Source organism: Dipodomys merriami, unplaced genomic scaffold (genome assembly GCF_024711535.1).
Source record: "Dipodomys merriami isolate MVZ:Mamm:240054 unplaced genomic scaffold, mDipMer1.0.p SCAF_1, whole genome shotgun sequence".
Taxonomy (NCBI): domain Eukaryota; kingdom Metazoa; phylum Chordata; class Mammalia; order Rodentia; family Heteromyidae; genus Dipodomys; species Dipodomys merriami.
Window position 1 is genome coordinate 37,606,210 of NW_027202270.1, and position 17,347 is coordinate 37,623,556.

At 37.2% G+C, this 17,347-nt stretch overlaps 1 protein-coding gene across 6 annotated transcripts in view; it reads left to right on the forward strand.

Moving 5' to 3' along the window:
* The window catches only part of Znf385b (zinc finger protein 385B), a 398,961-nt gene that overhangs the window by 97,488 nt on the left and 284,126 nt on the right, over positions 1–17,347 (forward strand). For 5 of the 6 annotated variants that reach the window (XM_070019859.1, XM_070019840.1, XM_070019877.1 and 2 more), the window contains exons 2-3: positions 3,612–3,761; positions 4,380–4,697. In XM_070019859.1, coding sequence (XP_069875960.1) covers positions 4,427–4,697 — 271 coding nt within the window. In that variant the 5' untranslated portion in view covers positions 3,612–3,761; positions 4,380–4,426. Of the gene's footprint in view, positions 1–3,611; positions 3,762–4,379; positions 4,698–4,751; positions 4,761–17,347 lie in introns of those variants that run through there. The other variant, XM_070019932.1, reaches the window with a different exon arrangement.

Here is a 17,347-nt window from a genome sequence, read left to right on the forward strand (position 1 = left end):
TCTACCACTTGAGCCATAGTGCCACTTCCTGTTTCTGGTGGTTAATTAGGGATTAAGAGTCTCATGGAGTTTCCTGCTCGGGCTGGCTTTGAACCGTGATCCTCAGATCTCAGCCTCCTGAGTAGCTAGGATTACAGGTGTGAGCCACCAGCACCCGGCTGTTTTTCATACTCTCACATATGCCTCCTGGGCAATACAAAACAAAATGTGCTTATTGCTGTGTTCAAACTGGACATCTTTGAAGGTTCATCTGCTCCATGCAGGTAAAATATGTAATTTAAACTTTAAAAATGTTAGATACTGAAATTTTCTTCTCTAAACTTCCCCTTTGCTGGACAGTTGACATTGTACATATTACATTCACACACAGTATATTCCTAGAAATTCTATTATCTCATGTCTGAGTAGACTCTGATATCTTGCATCTCTACCACCTCTAGGTCCTTTTCCCAACCCTGTGAACTAAATATAGTCTGGATGCAAGTGACTGTTAATGGGAACTGGACTTATTTTTCCATTGGGAGGAGGAAAATTCTTTTCTGTTTTAAATTTTGTCAGGGCCTGGGGTGCTGTCCCTGAACTTTTCACTCAAGGCTAGTGCTTTACTACCTTGAACCACAGCATCACTTCTGGTTTTCTGGTAGTTAATTGGAGATAAGAGTCTCATGGACTTTTTTGCCCTGGCTGACTTTGACTGCAATCCTCCTGAGTAGGTAGGATTACAGGCATGAGCTACCAGCACCCAACAGGAGGAGAATTCTTATGGAGACAGAACTATTTAATAAATATTAAATATTTGGTGGAAACATCTCATTTTAAAATATTGTGCTCTCCCCACAGTGGCTCATGAATGTAGTGGTAGTCTTCAGGAATCATCTGTGAGAATGACTGTGACAGTAGGCAAATCAGGGATGTGAGATGAGGGACTCTGATAATGTGAAGAAGTTTAGGAAAATTCCATGTAGTCCTTCATTTCACTTTTAACATTTCTGACTTCCTGCTTGAAATAGATATGTCTAAATAAATATAAGGAAGAAGACATTTCTAAGACCAGTGGAAAAACATCGGTTTTCTACTTACAATAAACAAAAAATCTTTTTTTATTTCAAATTTAAAATGGAACATGAAGTTTTGTATTCTCTTTCTGTGATCTGCCATACATTAATTCACAATGTGGGCTAGGCCAGTCATTCCAATGCAGTTCAATTTCCAGATGAAAATGTCAAGTATCTTGGTTAAAGACTCAAAATGTAACACTTAGGTTTTAGTAATTTAGTAAGAAGATGCCTACCTTGGTTTTGCAAGGTTAAAAAAATTACTGGATTTCCTCATACGCTATGGGTGGTCTAGACAGAGAACAATAGCGATGAGTTTATTTTATCAATTAGTTCACTAATAGTTATGATGCATTTTTATATTTTGAGAGTGAGTACTATGGGTGTTTGAACATAACTTCTATGTTGCACTAGTGTTTTCTAAAGTATGACATTTTTAGAGTTCAAAAATAACATATTTGTATATGTACAGTTCAAATTACATTTGAATGATTGAATTTTTCCTCCAACTTATCTATAAAAATTGCTTAAGCTTTTCCATTTCCTAACAAATGGGGCAATGTCATTCTTTCTGATGGAGGCATAGAATTCCATTGTGTATATATACCACATTTTCTTGATCCATTCATCTACTGAGGGGCATCTGGGTTGGTTCCATATCTTAGCTATGGTAAATAAGGCTGCAATAAACATAGTTGTGCTGGTAGCTTTAGTGTGGTCTTGTTTGTAAACATTTGGGTAAATGCCCAAAAGTGGGATTCACATAGGGGAGCTCTATGTGAAGTCTTTTCAGGAACATCCATACTACTTTCCAAAGTGGTTGAACAAGTTTACACTCCCACCAACAATGCAGTAAGGTTCCCTTCTGTCCACATCCCCTCCAGCATCTGTTGTTATTAGAATTCTTGATTTTTGCCATTCTAACTGGGGTGAGGTGGTATCTCAATGTTGTTTTGATTTGCATTTCTTTTATGGCTAGGGAGGTTGTACATTTCTTCATGTGTCTATTGGCCATCCTTCTTTCTTCTTCAGAGAAGTTTCTCTTTAAGTCTTTAGCCCACTTAAGTGAAGTAAGCCAAGCCCAAAGAAACATAGGTCCCATGGTTTCCCTCATTTGCAATATCTAGTATATGTATGAGTCAAGCAGAAAAGGTCAGATAATGTAATGTTAGGAAAATGAACCCTTAGATATCTATTTAAATGTTTTTATTTTCTTTCATGCATTTGTTTCTAAATCATTTGTAAGATTATCTCTTTGTTGCTTTGTATGTCCCTCCCCCACAGTATAACCCCTACTTTCACTATATTTGATGTCAGTATAATTTGTGGAGGAGAAGGGGAAAAACAAGTCGGTTAAGGATACAGGTGGACCCGTTGCAACAATGAGAAGTACAAGTTGTCATGTTGAAAACGAACTTTACAACTTTGGTGGGGGAGGGTGGGAAGGATTGGGTGGCAGGGCGGGGGAGGCTGGGAAGGGATGTGAAGGGTAAACAAAGGAGGAGGCTGCAATGCTTGATAAGAAATGTACTCATTATCCTGCCCATGTAATTGTAACCCCTCTGTACAGTATGTTCACAATAAAAAAAATTGCTTAAGCCTGATTCATGCATAGTTTCAGTGGATTTTAAGAAAGAAAGCTTTTGTGGCGAGATTAAATTAAGTTAGAAAGATTTGTGCAATCAACTTTAAATGATAACCATAGGATAAATTATTCAATGGGACAAATATGCTTTACATATCAAATTGACACTATTTAAGCAATCTGTACAGTTAGGTATATGGACTCATGCAGGAATAACTTTGTTGTTCTGTACCTACAACCAAGGCCTGTCTTTTTGATCATGAACTTTCTGAATTTTAGTCATCAACTCATGAACACCCAAATGTGAACTTGCTCTTCATCTCTACACATCTCCAAACTAATTTGGATGAAAGTGGTTCAAATGTTTCAGCCCCCTGGGTTTTTCTATGATCTATAATCTATCACAAGCTATGGTCTTCTTTTACGTAATTCTTTTATCCTACATGGCATAGCACTGTCCTCCTCAGCCCTTTCTTCCTTACAAATACCCTTTGCCATTAATTTTTCCCAATTGCTTGTCCTTAACATCTTTTGAAGACAAGACTTGCCATGTAACTTGCTCCAGACATGATATCCTCCTGCTTTTGCCATGCAAGTGACTGGGATTTTAAGTGAGGTGTGTGACTCCAAGTTCAGCTGGTTCCAGTCTAGAAGAGCAGTTTTCTCTTTATTCAAACTGAGAAACAAAATATTGCTGTAATTATAGTGATCATATGAAAAAACTAGTAATCCTGGTATTAGCTAAAATGAAAAATTCTATATTTTAAAATAAAACTTCATCATCCAAGGGTCTCAAGGTGCTGAAAGCTCCCTTTGAAATTTTTCCTTAAGAAGATATAATCCATCACTAGACCCTTATTTAAATTAACAAAGGAAGAGCTCAGCACTTAAAAATAAATTTATATCTTGTTTTTTTAGTTTTCCAAGTACCATTTATGATAAAATCATATTGCTACTATTTTGTATTTCAGATGCTCTGCATTTCAAGTTTATCAAACATTAAATTGATATTTATGGGATAATCAGGAAACATCAAAACATTTGTTCTACTACATCTGTAAGAAAACATGTGCAAATTCCCTCTGGCTGGCTTGTGAAGGGGCTTTTACATCACAACCAATGTAAGTGCATCTCTGACCTGTCTTAGTCTTTGTTGCTCCCAGTGTGTGCTGATGTATGTGGGTTGGATGTGCATTTGTATACACACATGTATGTGCTTTTTGCAGTTTTAGGCTCCTATGTTGCATTTCTATCTTTGTTCAGTAGATATCTTAAGAGCTGTTATATAAAAGAAAGAGTTTTATACCTAAGGGATCTACAAAAGTGAGGATGCTTCCCTTAAAGAGTTTATGCTCTGCCAAAGATACGGACGTGAACCAAACAAGCTCACAACACACATGATAGGTGCCATAAAGGACAGCTGTATGTGAACATACAACCAGGCCCTTTCTGGACTGTGGTGTCAGAATGGGTTCCATGAAGAGGGCCATGTACTAGCAAAGTTCTCATGGATGAGCAGGAATTAAAAGAGCAAAGGGAGTAGAGGGGAGAAGAGAAAAGGGTGAAGAAATTGCTTCAGACAAGAGGCCACCAGTTTAAAACCTTCTGTGTTCAGTTAGGTACTTTTGATGACTTACTCTGGGAGATTTTGAGGCTAAACCATGCCATTCATATGAATTATAATCACATTAGCAGAAAACATCTGTGAATTTACAAGTATTTGTACTCTTTGTTTTCAGGTGTGAAATACTCCTTAAGCCCTGATAACCACCATGATGATGGAATTATGAATATGGCAACTTTTCTACGGGGCTTTGAGGAAAAGGGGATAAAGAACGAGAGGCCTGAGGACCAGTTAAATCAAGAGAAAAAGAAAATTCTTTTCTCCTTTTGTGAGGTGTGCAACATCCAGCTGAACTCTGCCGCCCAGACTCAGGTCCATTACAATGGCAAGTCCCACCGCAAACGAGTAAAACAGCTGAGTGATGGGCAGCCCCCGCCCCCTGTCCAGGGCTCTGGGCCCCTTCTGGCCAGCCCCAACCCCAACGACAGTGCAGGTAGGATGGGGCCCGGAGTTCTGCTTCTTTCTGGGAGAAATAGTTCTGTTACAGAAAATAAAGGTTGTAGAATAAGCATCTTTCAAATTTAAACTACCACCATGATTTGTATTCTTTTTCCATCGGGTGAAATCAGAAGCTATCTATCTCTTCTCAATCTATTTTCATATGCATGTGTGTGTACTCTCATATTGCACCATAGCTTTCCTGTATCTTCAAGGTGTCTACACTTGATATATTTGGAAATGTGTTTAAAATGGATCAGAGATGTCAATTTTTTTAACTGTCTTGGCAAAATTAGACTTTCTGGGGTTTTCTTTATCTGTTTTTCATTGGGTGCTGTACCACTTGATAGAATATAAAAAGCTACAGCTTTATTTATAACATCCTCTGATGCAGACAGCAAATATTAATCTTGTGCATTAGACTTGTCATATTCTTTTAGAGAATTGCCAGCCGTGTGAGATGGTTTCTGCAATAGGAACAGGCATTGTCCAAATCAACAAAGCTCACCTTTGAGTCCTGACCAGAATTACATTTTTTTTTTTCAGCCTGAGAGCCAGGTAGGAACAGAAGCTTAGGAATTTTGCATTCTTGCATCTGCCCTGAGTTTTCAACAACCTTTCCTGTTTTTATCTTATTCTCAGATAGCCTTTTCTCTCTCACATTGCTGGTTGCTGCTGGCTTTGTTTGTTGGAGCTTATGAGAACAGTTACTATTATACTTGAGGAAGATTTCTGTAGAAGATAGGCCTTCTACTCAGGCCAAGAGAAGCCACCTCCTAAAAATGGTGGAAGAGCTCAGAATTCTAATTTAACAAGTGTTGGCTCTAGTTCTAAGGCCTTGACTTAAATGAGATGATGCAGAGAATCACTCAGGATGGCTATATTATTCTTTGATTTTGTTAAGTTACATTGTGATCCACATGGCTTTTAAATGGAAGTTGTGTGTCTTTGCTGAAAATAGGTACTTTTTACATTTCAAGCTAAACCAACTGCTTTTTGTGTAGTACATGATTTAACTTGATGAGATTGTTTCTCTAATCAATACTTACTGTGCTGTGAAAGAACATAAATAAACTTACAGCAAACAAGATGATATACTCTTACAACTGTAAAATATTCTTTTCCATTTTCTATTTATTAACAATTATTCACAGATGCATTGATATTCCTTCCTATTAAGAATATGGTATTAGGTTAAAACTGGTATTTAAATCAAAGCACAAATAGCCTGAGTAAGGTTTCAATTACATTTGTGTCTCAATGTCTGTAGGTACCATAGTTATTAAAATTTGCATTTCTGGACAGTAGTAATAATGGAAAATTGTTTATGGTAACCTGCTAAAGTGGACTATACCTCAGTGCTGTTACGTGGACCCATGTTATCTATTATTTCAAGTCTTGAATCAACGGGGAGCAAGTCCAACATCGTTTTATTTCTTTCCAATCACTTTTCACAGTTTTGCTCTATCAGACTTCTGTTTCTTGCTGTGTATCAGTTCTCTTAGCACTCTCTCAGCCCATAACTTCTCACTTTTATATATTCAGAAGGACTCTTTGATGTGGAAGATTAATTCTATTTATATGACATTGGTCCCATTGCCAAATTAGTGTTTGGGGAGCACATGGAGCTGAGTGGAGAACCGGGCATAGTCATTTCACTCTGCCTCTCCCTCAGCCTTCTGTTCAGCCCAGGAGGTGAGGAATTGTGCAGGGAAGAGGTTGTGCACGTGGCCATGGTGATTACTTTCAGTTTTGGCCAGGTTGCTGTGTTCTTCTTGGTTGGTGATCATGATTCTGGCTGTCTCTGTGGCACTCAGAGGACCCGTACTTGTGGATAAAAGACAAAATAGTCCCTTAGACTTTGGAGGTCTCTTGTGAGATAGCTCCACTTTTCAACTTAGCCCACTTGGCAGTAAAATGCTATCATTTTCATTCCCAAATTAAGGGAGCCCTGGAAAGACTGGGCTGTATTTTCTCATATGTACTAGCTTTGGGGGCTTGATGGCAAATACAGAATCTATCCTGAATATTTGGAACTGGTGGGGTCACCCGTGGAGGTGAATTGGGCCCAGGGGAGCTTGTTTTCCCTGCTCAGATACCACAAGAGATAATGGAAATGTTATGGGTACTACATTAAGGATCAAAATGCCAGTATCAAATTTTTTTTTTATCACCATTGCTTGACTCTGGCAACAAATAATACATTGAATTTGGTTTCCTTTAAAAAATAGATAGATAGAGTCCTAACCTTTAGCACCTCAGAATATGACATTATTTGAAGGTAGGGTCTTTATAAAGGTAATTTAGTGAAAATTAAGTCATTGTAGTGATCATTATTCCAAAGGAACCGGTAACCTTATTATTTTAAAAAAAAAAGAGAAATTTGGACAATATAGATACATAGATGAAAGATGATACTAATAGACATGAGAAGACAACTTATGGATTACAACCTACAGGCATTAAATAGGCTCAAAAAAGACACTTATAGCACTCAGAGGGAATCAATACAGATGCCTTGATTTCTGATGTCTAGCCTCCAGAACTCTCTGATGGTAAATGTATATAGTTTAAGTCACCTTGTCTATAGCACATTGTTACAATAGTCCTAGCATACGTATATAGGGGGAAGAATCATAGCCTGTTTCATCCCCAAAGGGAAAAATGTGATAATAATGACATTAATTTAAATGGTGCTAGCTCTTTCATCTGTTGGTCTTAGAGTATTGGGGTTGGTGGAGCGGGAAATAGGGTCCACAGGTGATAGTTTCAATAGAGAATTCTACCAAGCATTAAAGAAGAATTTATATCAATTTTGCACAATCTCTTTTAGAGGAAATAAGAAGAAACATTTTCTCTTTTGTTTTATAAAGCCAATATTATCTTGATAGCAAAAGCAGAAAAAAGACAAGAAAACTATAAACTACTATCTTGCATAAACTTATGTTCAAATATTTCCAGAAAATACAAGAAAACTAAATCCTGCAATGTATGAAAAATTATTGTCAGGCAGATTTATTCCAGGTATGTAAGGCTGGTTTGTTATATTTATCGAAAATCAATAAGTATAATCTAACACATCAACTAAGTGGAGAACAAAACTAATGTGATTGAATTAACTGATACAGCAATTTTGCTAAAAAGCATTTGAGAAAACTCAATACTTATTAGGAATAGAAGGAAATTGCCTTTTTTTAAAGGATAACCTATATTAAAAAAAAGCCTACAATTAACATACTCAATGGTAAGAAGGTTGGTGAATTTTGTCCTAAGATCTAAAGCAAGATAAAGATGCTCACTATAGCCACTTTTATTCAAGATAACATTGGGAGTTCTACACACTGTAATAAGGTAAGAAAAATAAAAAAGCAAACTCCTTAGACAAGATGAAATGAAACTATCTCTCCTTACTGAGGGTATATTGGTTTATATATAAGAAAGAACTCTGATAAATCAGCTAAATAACTCTAGAAATAAGTAAGCTCAGCATGGTTGCAGAGAATGGAATGAATACACACACACACAAAATCGACTATGTCTTTGCACCTAAAATGATCATCTGGAAACCAAAAATTAACAATATGGCACTATTAGCTATAACTCTCATGGAAATGAAATTCTCGAATAGACATAAAAATATACAGGGTCTGTATGCTGGCATTTCCAAAATATTGAGGAAACAAATCAAATAAACAGATAGAAGACATGCCATGTTCATGGGTTAGAACACAGCATAGTTATGATTGATCCGTAGGCTTCATGCAATTCCTATAAAACTTCCAGAGAGATTTTTCTCAGTTGTAGACTAAAGACCGTTTCAAACTTTCTAATGTTTGTTTGAATAAAAACATACATCCTAAAAGTACTTAAAACAATCTTGATAAAGAATAAAGTAGGAAGAAATGTGCCCCAATGTTAGACTTTGTACCTAAAGTAATCAAGACAGTACAATTTTAATAGAGAAATAGACGAACAGATAGATGAAAAATAATAGAGAACCTAGAAATATACCCATACACATTGAACTGAATTTTTACAAAAGTGTATGAAAATGCAATGGAGGAAAGACAGACTTTTCAATTCATGGTGTTGGAGCAACTAGATAACTGTAGTCAAGAAAAGAAAATCCACTCAAATCTCACACCATATATAAATGTTATCTCAAAATATATCATAGACTTAAATATAAACCATAAAATAAAAACTTGTAGAAAAAAATGAAAATCTCTAGGACCTAAGACTATGCAGAGACTTCTGTCCTAAATCTAAAAGCATGATGTGTAAAATGAAAAATTGACGAACTGAACTCATTCAAAACTTAAAACTATAAGTATGAAGTGTCATGTGGATAAGATGAATGTATAATCTATAAATTGAAGAAACTATTTGAAAACACATCTCAAAAAGGACTAATACTTAGAATATATAGAACACTAATAACCAAAAAATATTACTCCAAAATTAGCAAAAGATAAAACATTTCAGAAGAGGACAAACAGACAAAACTAAATGCATGAAAAGATACTCAGCATTAGTATCCATTATGGAAATGTGAGAAACACAAAGAGATTTCTCTGTATTACCTTTCAGAATGGCTAAGTGAAATGTAGTAACATCGATCAAGATACATTGTATTTATAAATTGATCTTTTGAGTTGTAACTCTTTTGTGCAGCTATTTAAACATATTAAAAATCTATTTTTTAAAAAAGAGATCTTAATACCGCCCCCCTACATAAAGACCCAAAAGCAAGATGCAGAGAAAACAGAATACTCATTGATGATGGCTGATAGTGAAGTGATACAATCACTCTGGAAGTAGAGTGACTAATGACCTTTCTCTTGCCCTCTGCTGTCCGAAGGCTGAGACCTCTTCTTCATCTGAAATTTACAGCAATAATGAAAAAATGATAGTCTATCTCAGTGGTTATCTAAGTTTAATATATACTAGAGTTACCTGGTGGTTTATTAAACTGAAAATTTTTGGGCTCCCCTCTGAGTTAGTGATTTAGGAAGTCTAGGGGAAGGCTGAGAACTTGAATTTTTAATGACTTGCCAGATTCTTCTGAAGCTGCTTGTCCAAAATTGCACTTTAAGATGATCAATCTAGCACTTTAATGTAGATTTGTATCCAAAAATGAGCTCTTCATCTGGGAAACAGTTAGGGAAGAGAAAGAAGCCTTCTGTGTCCCTTTGTCTTTCCCTGGGGCATCCAATAAACCTAGGAAGCACAGGGATGCTTTCAGAGCAAAACAGAGGAGATAGATTCCCAGCGTTGTTTCCTGGGAGCTTTATGAAAGCTTCTCCTTTCACAGTTCCACAGGAGCAGTGAAGACAGACATACAGTGGTCAGCTAAAGGAAGAAAGCCTTACTATGTGTTGCCATGGTGCTAAGGAGGTTCCTCATGGAACCCTCCCCGTGGATTTGTGAGGAAGGCGCTGTTCCTGAGACCTGTGAGGTGACAGAGTGATGAAGAGAGTAGGGATTGTTGCAGGAGGAAGGTTTGGATTCTACAGCCTAATTGTTCAATGTGACATTCTTGCCTTCCATCTGTAGACAAAGATTGGGCCAAGTTTGTCTTTGGAGATCATTGCTCAACAGGGACCTAATATGAGCCATAGACTGAGGTCCAAAGTTCTGGGTGCAACTTGTTTTTGTGGCAAGCCCAGCTTTTGCTCCTTAGAGATTTACCCCACCTATAAGCCAGCAATTGGTGACACTCTTATACGCTGATACCCTCCCCCTTTCAGGTCATTCACAAGGGAAAGTAATATGCATTAATTTTACTCATTCTCCCTATGTCCTCAAGGAATGTTTCTGCCTGTGGTGAAGATTCATATTGCCTGGAGGATTGTCATGGAGTTTGAATTTGTTCTATGGCTTTTGGAGCTACATATTTTTTAGGATGCCAAGGGATTCTCTTTTAGGTAGTTACCTCTGATCCTGCCTTTGGCAGTACTTTAGCACAAATGATATTTAAAAATAAGAAATTTCAGGCAAAGCTGGGAGCTGGTGGCACACACCTATAAACCTGGACAGACAGGAGGCTGAGATCTAGAGGATTGCAGTTTGAGACCAGCCTGGTCAAGAAGGCTTCCAGACTCCATCTTCAAAATAAACAGCAAGAAGTCAACCTGGACACATGGCTCAAGTGGTAGAACATCAGCCATGAGAAAGCTAGCAAAGAAAGAGAGCTAGACCCTGACCCCAGCTCCACCCTCTTCTACCACTCATTGAGTGGTAGAAGGTCAGGCCAAGGGCATAGAGTTTCTCTTTCACTAAGACAGTCTGGGAAGTTGAGCAGCTGAACTTGGTTAGAGGTGCTCTGGAGATGAAGGTTACTCCTTACTTGAGGCGAGTGAGGTTCTCCTCACATTGTAGATGAGGTCAAAGTCAGAGATCTTGTCTCCATGCTCAGTACCTCTCATAGCTTCCTGCAACAGACTCTTCACTAAGTATAATTTGAAATGAATTTCAGGCCTATTTCCTTATTATCTAACATTTTTTTCCAATTACATACTAATGAACACGTCCATTTTCTATTACTTACTAATGAACATGTCCATCTTCTATCTTCAAAAATTCACAAAGAATTGTGAATTCTCACTTAAGGTTGAAATTTTGAAAGTGATCCAAAGGGAGTAAAGGAAATGTTCAGAATCTTGACTTGAGATAATTTGTATTTGGCCTGTCTGAAAGCTGAACATGGGACTAGAACTGAGAGAATTAGGAAGAAACTCAGGAGAACTTTGAAAGTTTGAGAAGATGTTTAGAAAATGTCAGGGGGGAAAAAACCCACAACTCTCCCCTCCCCCACCAGCTCATTTTTAATTTACCCAGTATTCTGTCGGTTCAAAATGTGGGCAGAGTTTGAATGGTGGTTCTTGTCTTGAACTCAGTCTTGAAAATGCAGCAGCTCACACTTTCAGTAGTTTTAACATGGCTTTATATACATCTGGAAGTTGCTGCTGGTTGTAATCTGACTAGTTCTGAGTAGTGAATTCTACTACCAGAGAGGTGAGGCCAGTTTCCCTCAGGCTGGGTATATTTCCAATTGAGGACATTGTGGGAGAAGACAACAATGTAAATCCCTGAGTAAAAACTGAGTATTGCATAGCAGAAAGAGAAAGAATGGTTTGGGAGTGGGAAAGGAGAACAAGATTGGAAGACAATTTGTCAGCTTGAAGCACTGAACACCATGCTAGTCTCTAGGCTACCATATTCTACACTTTAGTACATCCAAGATCTTTAATTTCTCCTCCCTATTTCTAATGTGTGTTCTCATCTCTCCCTTACTCTTTCCCTCCTTTGATTTCACCTTCCTCCTCCACCTTTTCCTCTTCCTTCTCCTCTTTCCTCTTTCTCTGCCTCTCTCTCTCTCCATCCATCCCTTTGTCTGTCCTTCTATCCCTACCTCTCTCCTCCAATCTATTCCTCTTCCCCTGTCTCTCTCCTTCCTCTTCCCTCTCCTTTCCTCCTCCTCCCTTTCATTTCCTCTTCTTCTCTTTCTCTCCCTATATCCTATATTAAATGTGCAAAGAGATTTTATTGTGACATTTCCATTTATGCATATAATGTACTTTGACCAAATTGGCCCCCTCCTAATGCTAGCATTATTTCATTGCTATTCTACATTTGAGAAAATTACTGCTATTAAATAGCTTGTGAGAACAGGGTGTGATAATAGAAGTTATGAACATTAAAATATGTACAGGTTTTAAGTACATTGGCTGCTTTTTCACCTCGCATCTTGTATATACTTAAAATGTGAAGTGCCTTTTCCCACACATTTCCCAAGAACTTGAAGTTGAAGCTGCAACACTATAGAACTACCACACGAGGGTGATAAAAGCCTGTTGAAAAGAGATTTTTTTTCCCCTCTCCCACATCATTTCAATGGAGGGAATGAATGCATGGAAAGAAACAAATATATCACACAAAGGGGCAAGGGTTTGTGTGGACATTCACAAAGAGGCAGGAGTACACTCAATGAGTAGGTTTTCTGAACATCTTCTATGTATTAGGCAGTAATCCATAGGGGAGTGTGTGTGTGTGTGTGTGTGTGTGTGTGTGTGTGTGTGTGTGTGTGTGTGTGTGTGTGTGTGTGTGTGTGTGTGTGTGTGTGTTGTGGTAGGTTCTTTTTTTTTTTAAGAGACCTTTCAATCTATTCTGCCTCTGACTCCAGAATGTTGAGATTACAGTTTTGTGTGTTTTTTTTTACTACCATAACCAACTTTGAATGGAATTTTAAAAATAAAAAGGAGAGAGCCAGGAGCCGGTGGCTCATGCCTGTAATCCTAGCTACTCAGGAGCCTGAGATCTGAGGATCATGGTTCAAAGCCAGCCAGGGCAAGAAAGTCTGTGAGACTTTTATCTCCAATAAACCACTAGAAAACCAGAAGTGGTGCTGTGGCTCAAGGGGTAGACCATTCGCCTTGAGCTAAAGAGCACAGGGACAGCAAGTGCCCAAGCCCAGAGTTCAAGCCCTGTGACTGACGAAAAAATAAAAAATAAAATAAATAAAAAGGAGAGGTTGGACCATTTTCAGCGAGCTTTAAGAATTGAAGAGTAGTTTGGATTATGAATTTTTATGTATTTCATCTTTTAAAAGATAACAGCTGTTTAACATCAAATATTATTCTTTAGATGTTGAAGATAAAATACTGATAATGTTCAGTGTGGGAACTGAGTCTTAACGCCTATGTTTGATAGGTGAGTGATTTAGAATCACCAGTGATATGATTTCCATTTAATGTTGACACAGTTGCGGAATTGAAGTTACCTGTTTTAAACTAATTTAAAGAGTAGAGCTTTCAGTAGGTGGCTCAATGAGATCCAAAATTAACGAGTTTGCTATAGGATGAATGTTGTCACCTTGACTGACAAACTTTCTTTACACAAGAAGCTGATCATATTTAGGCATCCCCAAAGAATGTTAAAATTGGCCATTGGTTTGTGTTTATCCCTGACACTTATGTTTCTTTGGCCAATTGTGAAACATGACTACTCATTTCTTAATTATGGGAAGACTTGGAGGAGCAAGAAAAGCCAGACACTATGTAACTATTTTGGTTGTTAAAAAGGAAACCTTTCATGAATAGATACTATGTTCTCAAAATTCTAGTTAAATGAAGTTTCCTTCACATATGTTAAATGGTCATTGACAATTTGCACTTTCAGCTACCCCACTTAATATGTAAACCTATTTACTAGTCATTCTATCTTGGTAGATAGATACTATGTCACCCATTCTGTCAATGAGAAAGCTGAGCTGGGTGCTGGTGGCTCACGCCTGTAATCCTAGCTACTCAGGAGGCTAAGATCTGAGGATCATGGTTCAAAGCCAGCCTGAGCAGAAAAGTATGTAAGACTCTTATCTCCAAGTTATACAAATAAAGATAGAAAAAAATGGCCTCCACATTAAAGCTACCAACACAACTATATTCATTGCAGCACTATTTACCATAGCTAAGATATGGAACCAACCTAGATGACCCTCAGTAGATGAATGGATAAAAAAGTGTGGTATATATACACAATGGAATTCTATCCTTCCATAAGAATGACATCACTCAATTTGTAAGGAAATGGACTTAGAAAAGATCATATTAATTGAAGTAAGCCAGACTCAAAGAAATATAGATCCCATATTTTCCCTCATTTGTAGTAATAATATATTGTCTAGGATGGTCCTAGCAGAGATCACAATAGCTCCATAGCTGTGTACATATAACCATATAAAATGATTGAAATGAACTCCAAGATGTGGAATCAATAGGGTTTTGTTTGTTTGTTTTTGATGTACTGTGCGAAGTTATTTTTTTCCTTTGGTTTATCCCCACTTTTTTAAAATAAATATTTTTATTGTAAAGATACTGTACAAAGGGGTTACAGTTATATCAGTAAGGGAATGAGTACATTTCCTATCAAGCATTGTTACCCCTCCTTTGTTTTCCTCCACCATCCCTTCCCTCCCCATCTCCCAACTCCTCCTCCTTCCCCTGTCCTTGCCACAAAGTTGTAAAGTTTGTTTTCAACATAGTGTCTTGTACATATCATTGTTACAATGGGTCATCCTATATATCCTTATTTCAACATTTTGTTATTTCCCTTCCCCTCCCTAAATTAGAAAAATGTATATACAAGATGTAGGACACTGGAATCAAATACAGTGACATCAAGGGTTGTATCATGGGGGAAGAACATATAAGGAAACAAAAAAAAATCACATAGGACTTTATAAGTACATTAAAAAGAACAACAAGAAAGATAAAAATCCCTGTCTTGGGGTTCATTTCGCTTAGCATCAGGTTATATGGTCATATGTACATAGCTTTTGACCTCTTCTGCTTGTCCTAGAAATATCCCCACTGTTTTTGATTTTGTGTCTTGTATATATGTTTCTCTGATTTGAGGACGGAAAGGGGAATCAAAAAATGGTAAGACAAAGGATGAGGCGTGAATCACTGCAACAGTGATACTGACAAGACATTAAGTTGGAGATGAACTTTACAACTTGGAGGAGGGCAGTGGGGGGGGGCAGGGAGGGAAAGTGGGAGAAAACAAGAGGGGGTTAACAGGTTCCACAAGAAATGTACTCATTGCCTTACTTATGTAACTGTAGCCCCTCTGTACATCACCTTTACAATAAAATAAAATAAAATGTAAAAAAGACATATATCAAATACATTTCACATAATGACTAGGAGGGCTTCTATCTACATAAATGTCTTCTTCAATTTTCCTCAGTGCAAGACTAGGCACAAATTGCAAAGAGAAAATATTCTTGGATGATGATTAATGTTCTCTAGGACCAAGGTCTTAAGTCAAGGACCTGTACTTTGTTGTGTTAAAGTTCTGTGACATACTCAGTTATAAAAGTATTTATTTGGGAAATAGGTTTATGGGAAAGACTCAAAGTAAGTTCGTGTTTTAAAATTTGTTTGAAAATTAAATAGTTTTCATACTGATGATAAAGAATATTAGTATTTATTTTTCCAAGTGATTTTAAAGACTCCTTTACAAAACTGTACATAATTCACACAAATAAAAATAGGGATCTTTATTTCATAAAGCAAAGCTGAGATTTTGGATTCATGTGATGTTTAAGATTCTCGGTAGTTTGGTTATTGGTAAATAAGAAAGGGGTAAAAAATGTTTTATGACTCATTATTAAAATTTATCCTTTTTTATTTTGAGGTAGGTATCTCAAAGGTCTATATGCTAAGTAACTCACAATAGTAGACATAATGTAGGTAATTGAATAATGTGTAATATTTTTTAAAATTTAATAATCTAATATGGCTTCTTCCTATTTTTATCATCTTGCAATATTGCCACATTTCCACTCTACTTTGTATCTTAGTCTTAATAGCAACTTCTCTAATGTATTTTGCGTATCCTACTGAAGCAATACTATCCTCCAAATCTCTTGTCCACATAGAAGACAAAGTATCATTTTCCAATCCAGAACTTTATAAGTAGAAACATTTGTAGAGATCCTCAATCATTCACCTAAGTTCTTGGATTTTTTTTTTTTTTTTTTGGTCGGTCGTGGGACTTGAACTCTGGGCCTGGGCGCTGTCCCTCAGCTCTTCAGCTCAAGGCTAGCGCTCTACCACTTGAGCTACAGCGCCACTTCCGGTTTTCTGGTGGTTTATTGGAGATAGGAGTCTCACGGTCTTTCCTGCCCGGGCTGGCTTTGAACCACGATCCTCAGATCTCAGCCTCCTGAGTAGCTAGGATTACAGGTGTGAGCCACCAGCGCCCGGCAAGTTCTTGGATTTTAAGAAGCTTTAAAAACTGGATTTGTTATGTATGTTCATGGTAAAACCTGATCTGAACTAATATGATGTTAATTATAGTAATTATTTACAGCATCTAGTAGGAATCAAGGAAGTATTAGTATGTCTTGTTACAGAATTGTTTCCTAGGCTCCACTGTAGGTATTACAAAATTCACAGTATATTTGGAGGAATGCCTTTTGAAAATCTGAAAATACTGCAATTTTGCAATTTAGAAGCAGTCACTAAAGGTTTATGTAAAGAATTGAAGATCTATGATGAAATTATTACTAGGGAGCTTTGCATCTGATAAGAATAAAAGGGCTTGAGGGTATACAGTCTTTCATGAGACAAGAATAATATTTGTGGTTCCTAATGGATGAGCATGAAAGAGAGACAAAGACAGAGGCAGAGACAGAGACAGAGAGAAAGAGACAGAGGCAGATAGAGAAAGGAAGAAAGGAGGGTAAGAAAAGAAAGAAGACATTGAAGAATTTTGAAATTAGATGTCTAATGTTGCTTCTCATGATACATCCACATGTTGCTCCATAGGCTTCACAGAGAGAGGGGAGGGAGGGAGAGAGAATGGAATTTAGGTGGCAAAGATGATTGCAATGGTGACATTAGTATATGTACACACACATTTGCCATACACAATAGTGGTTTAGATTAGATAGATAGATAGATAGATAGATAGATAGATAGATAGATAGATAGATAGTTGTTTAAATCTTTGAGGAAAGTTGTTTCACTAGCATCCTCCAATGAGTCAACTACACAAAGAACAGTGAGGACACCTATGCTAGTACCTTGTTTCAATGTGTTCCAAAGTGCTGTTATGTAAATCAGTGTATGTTAAGGC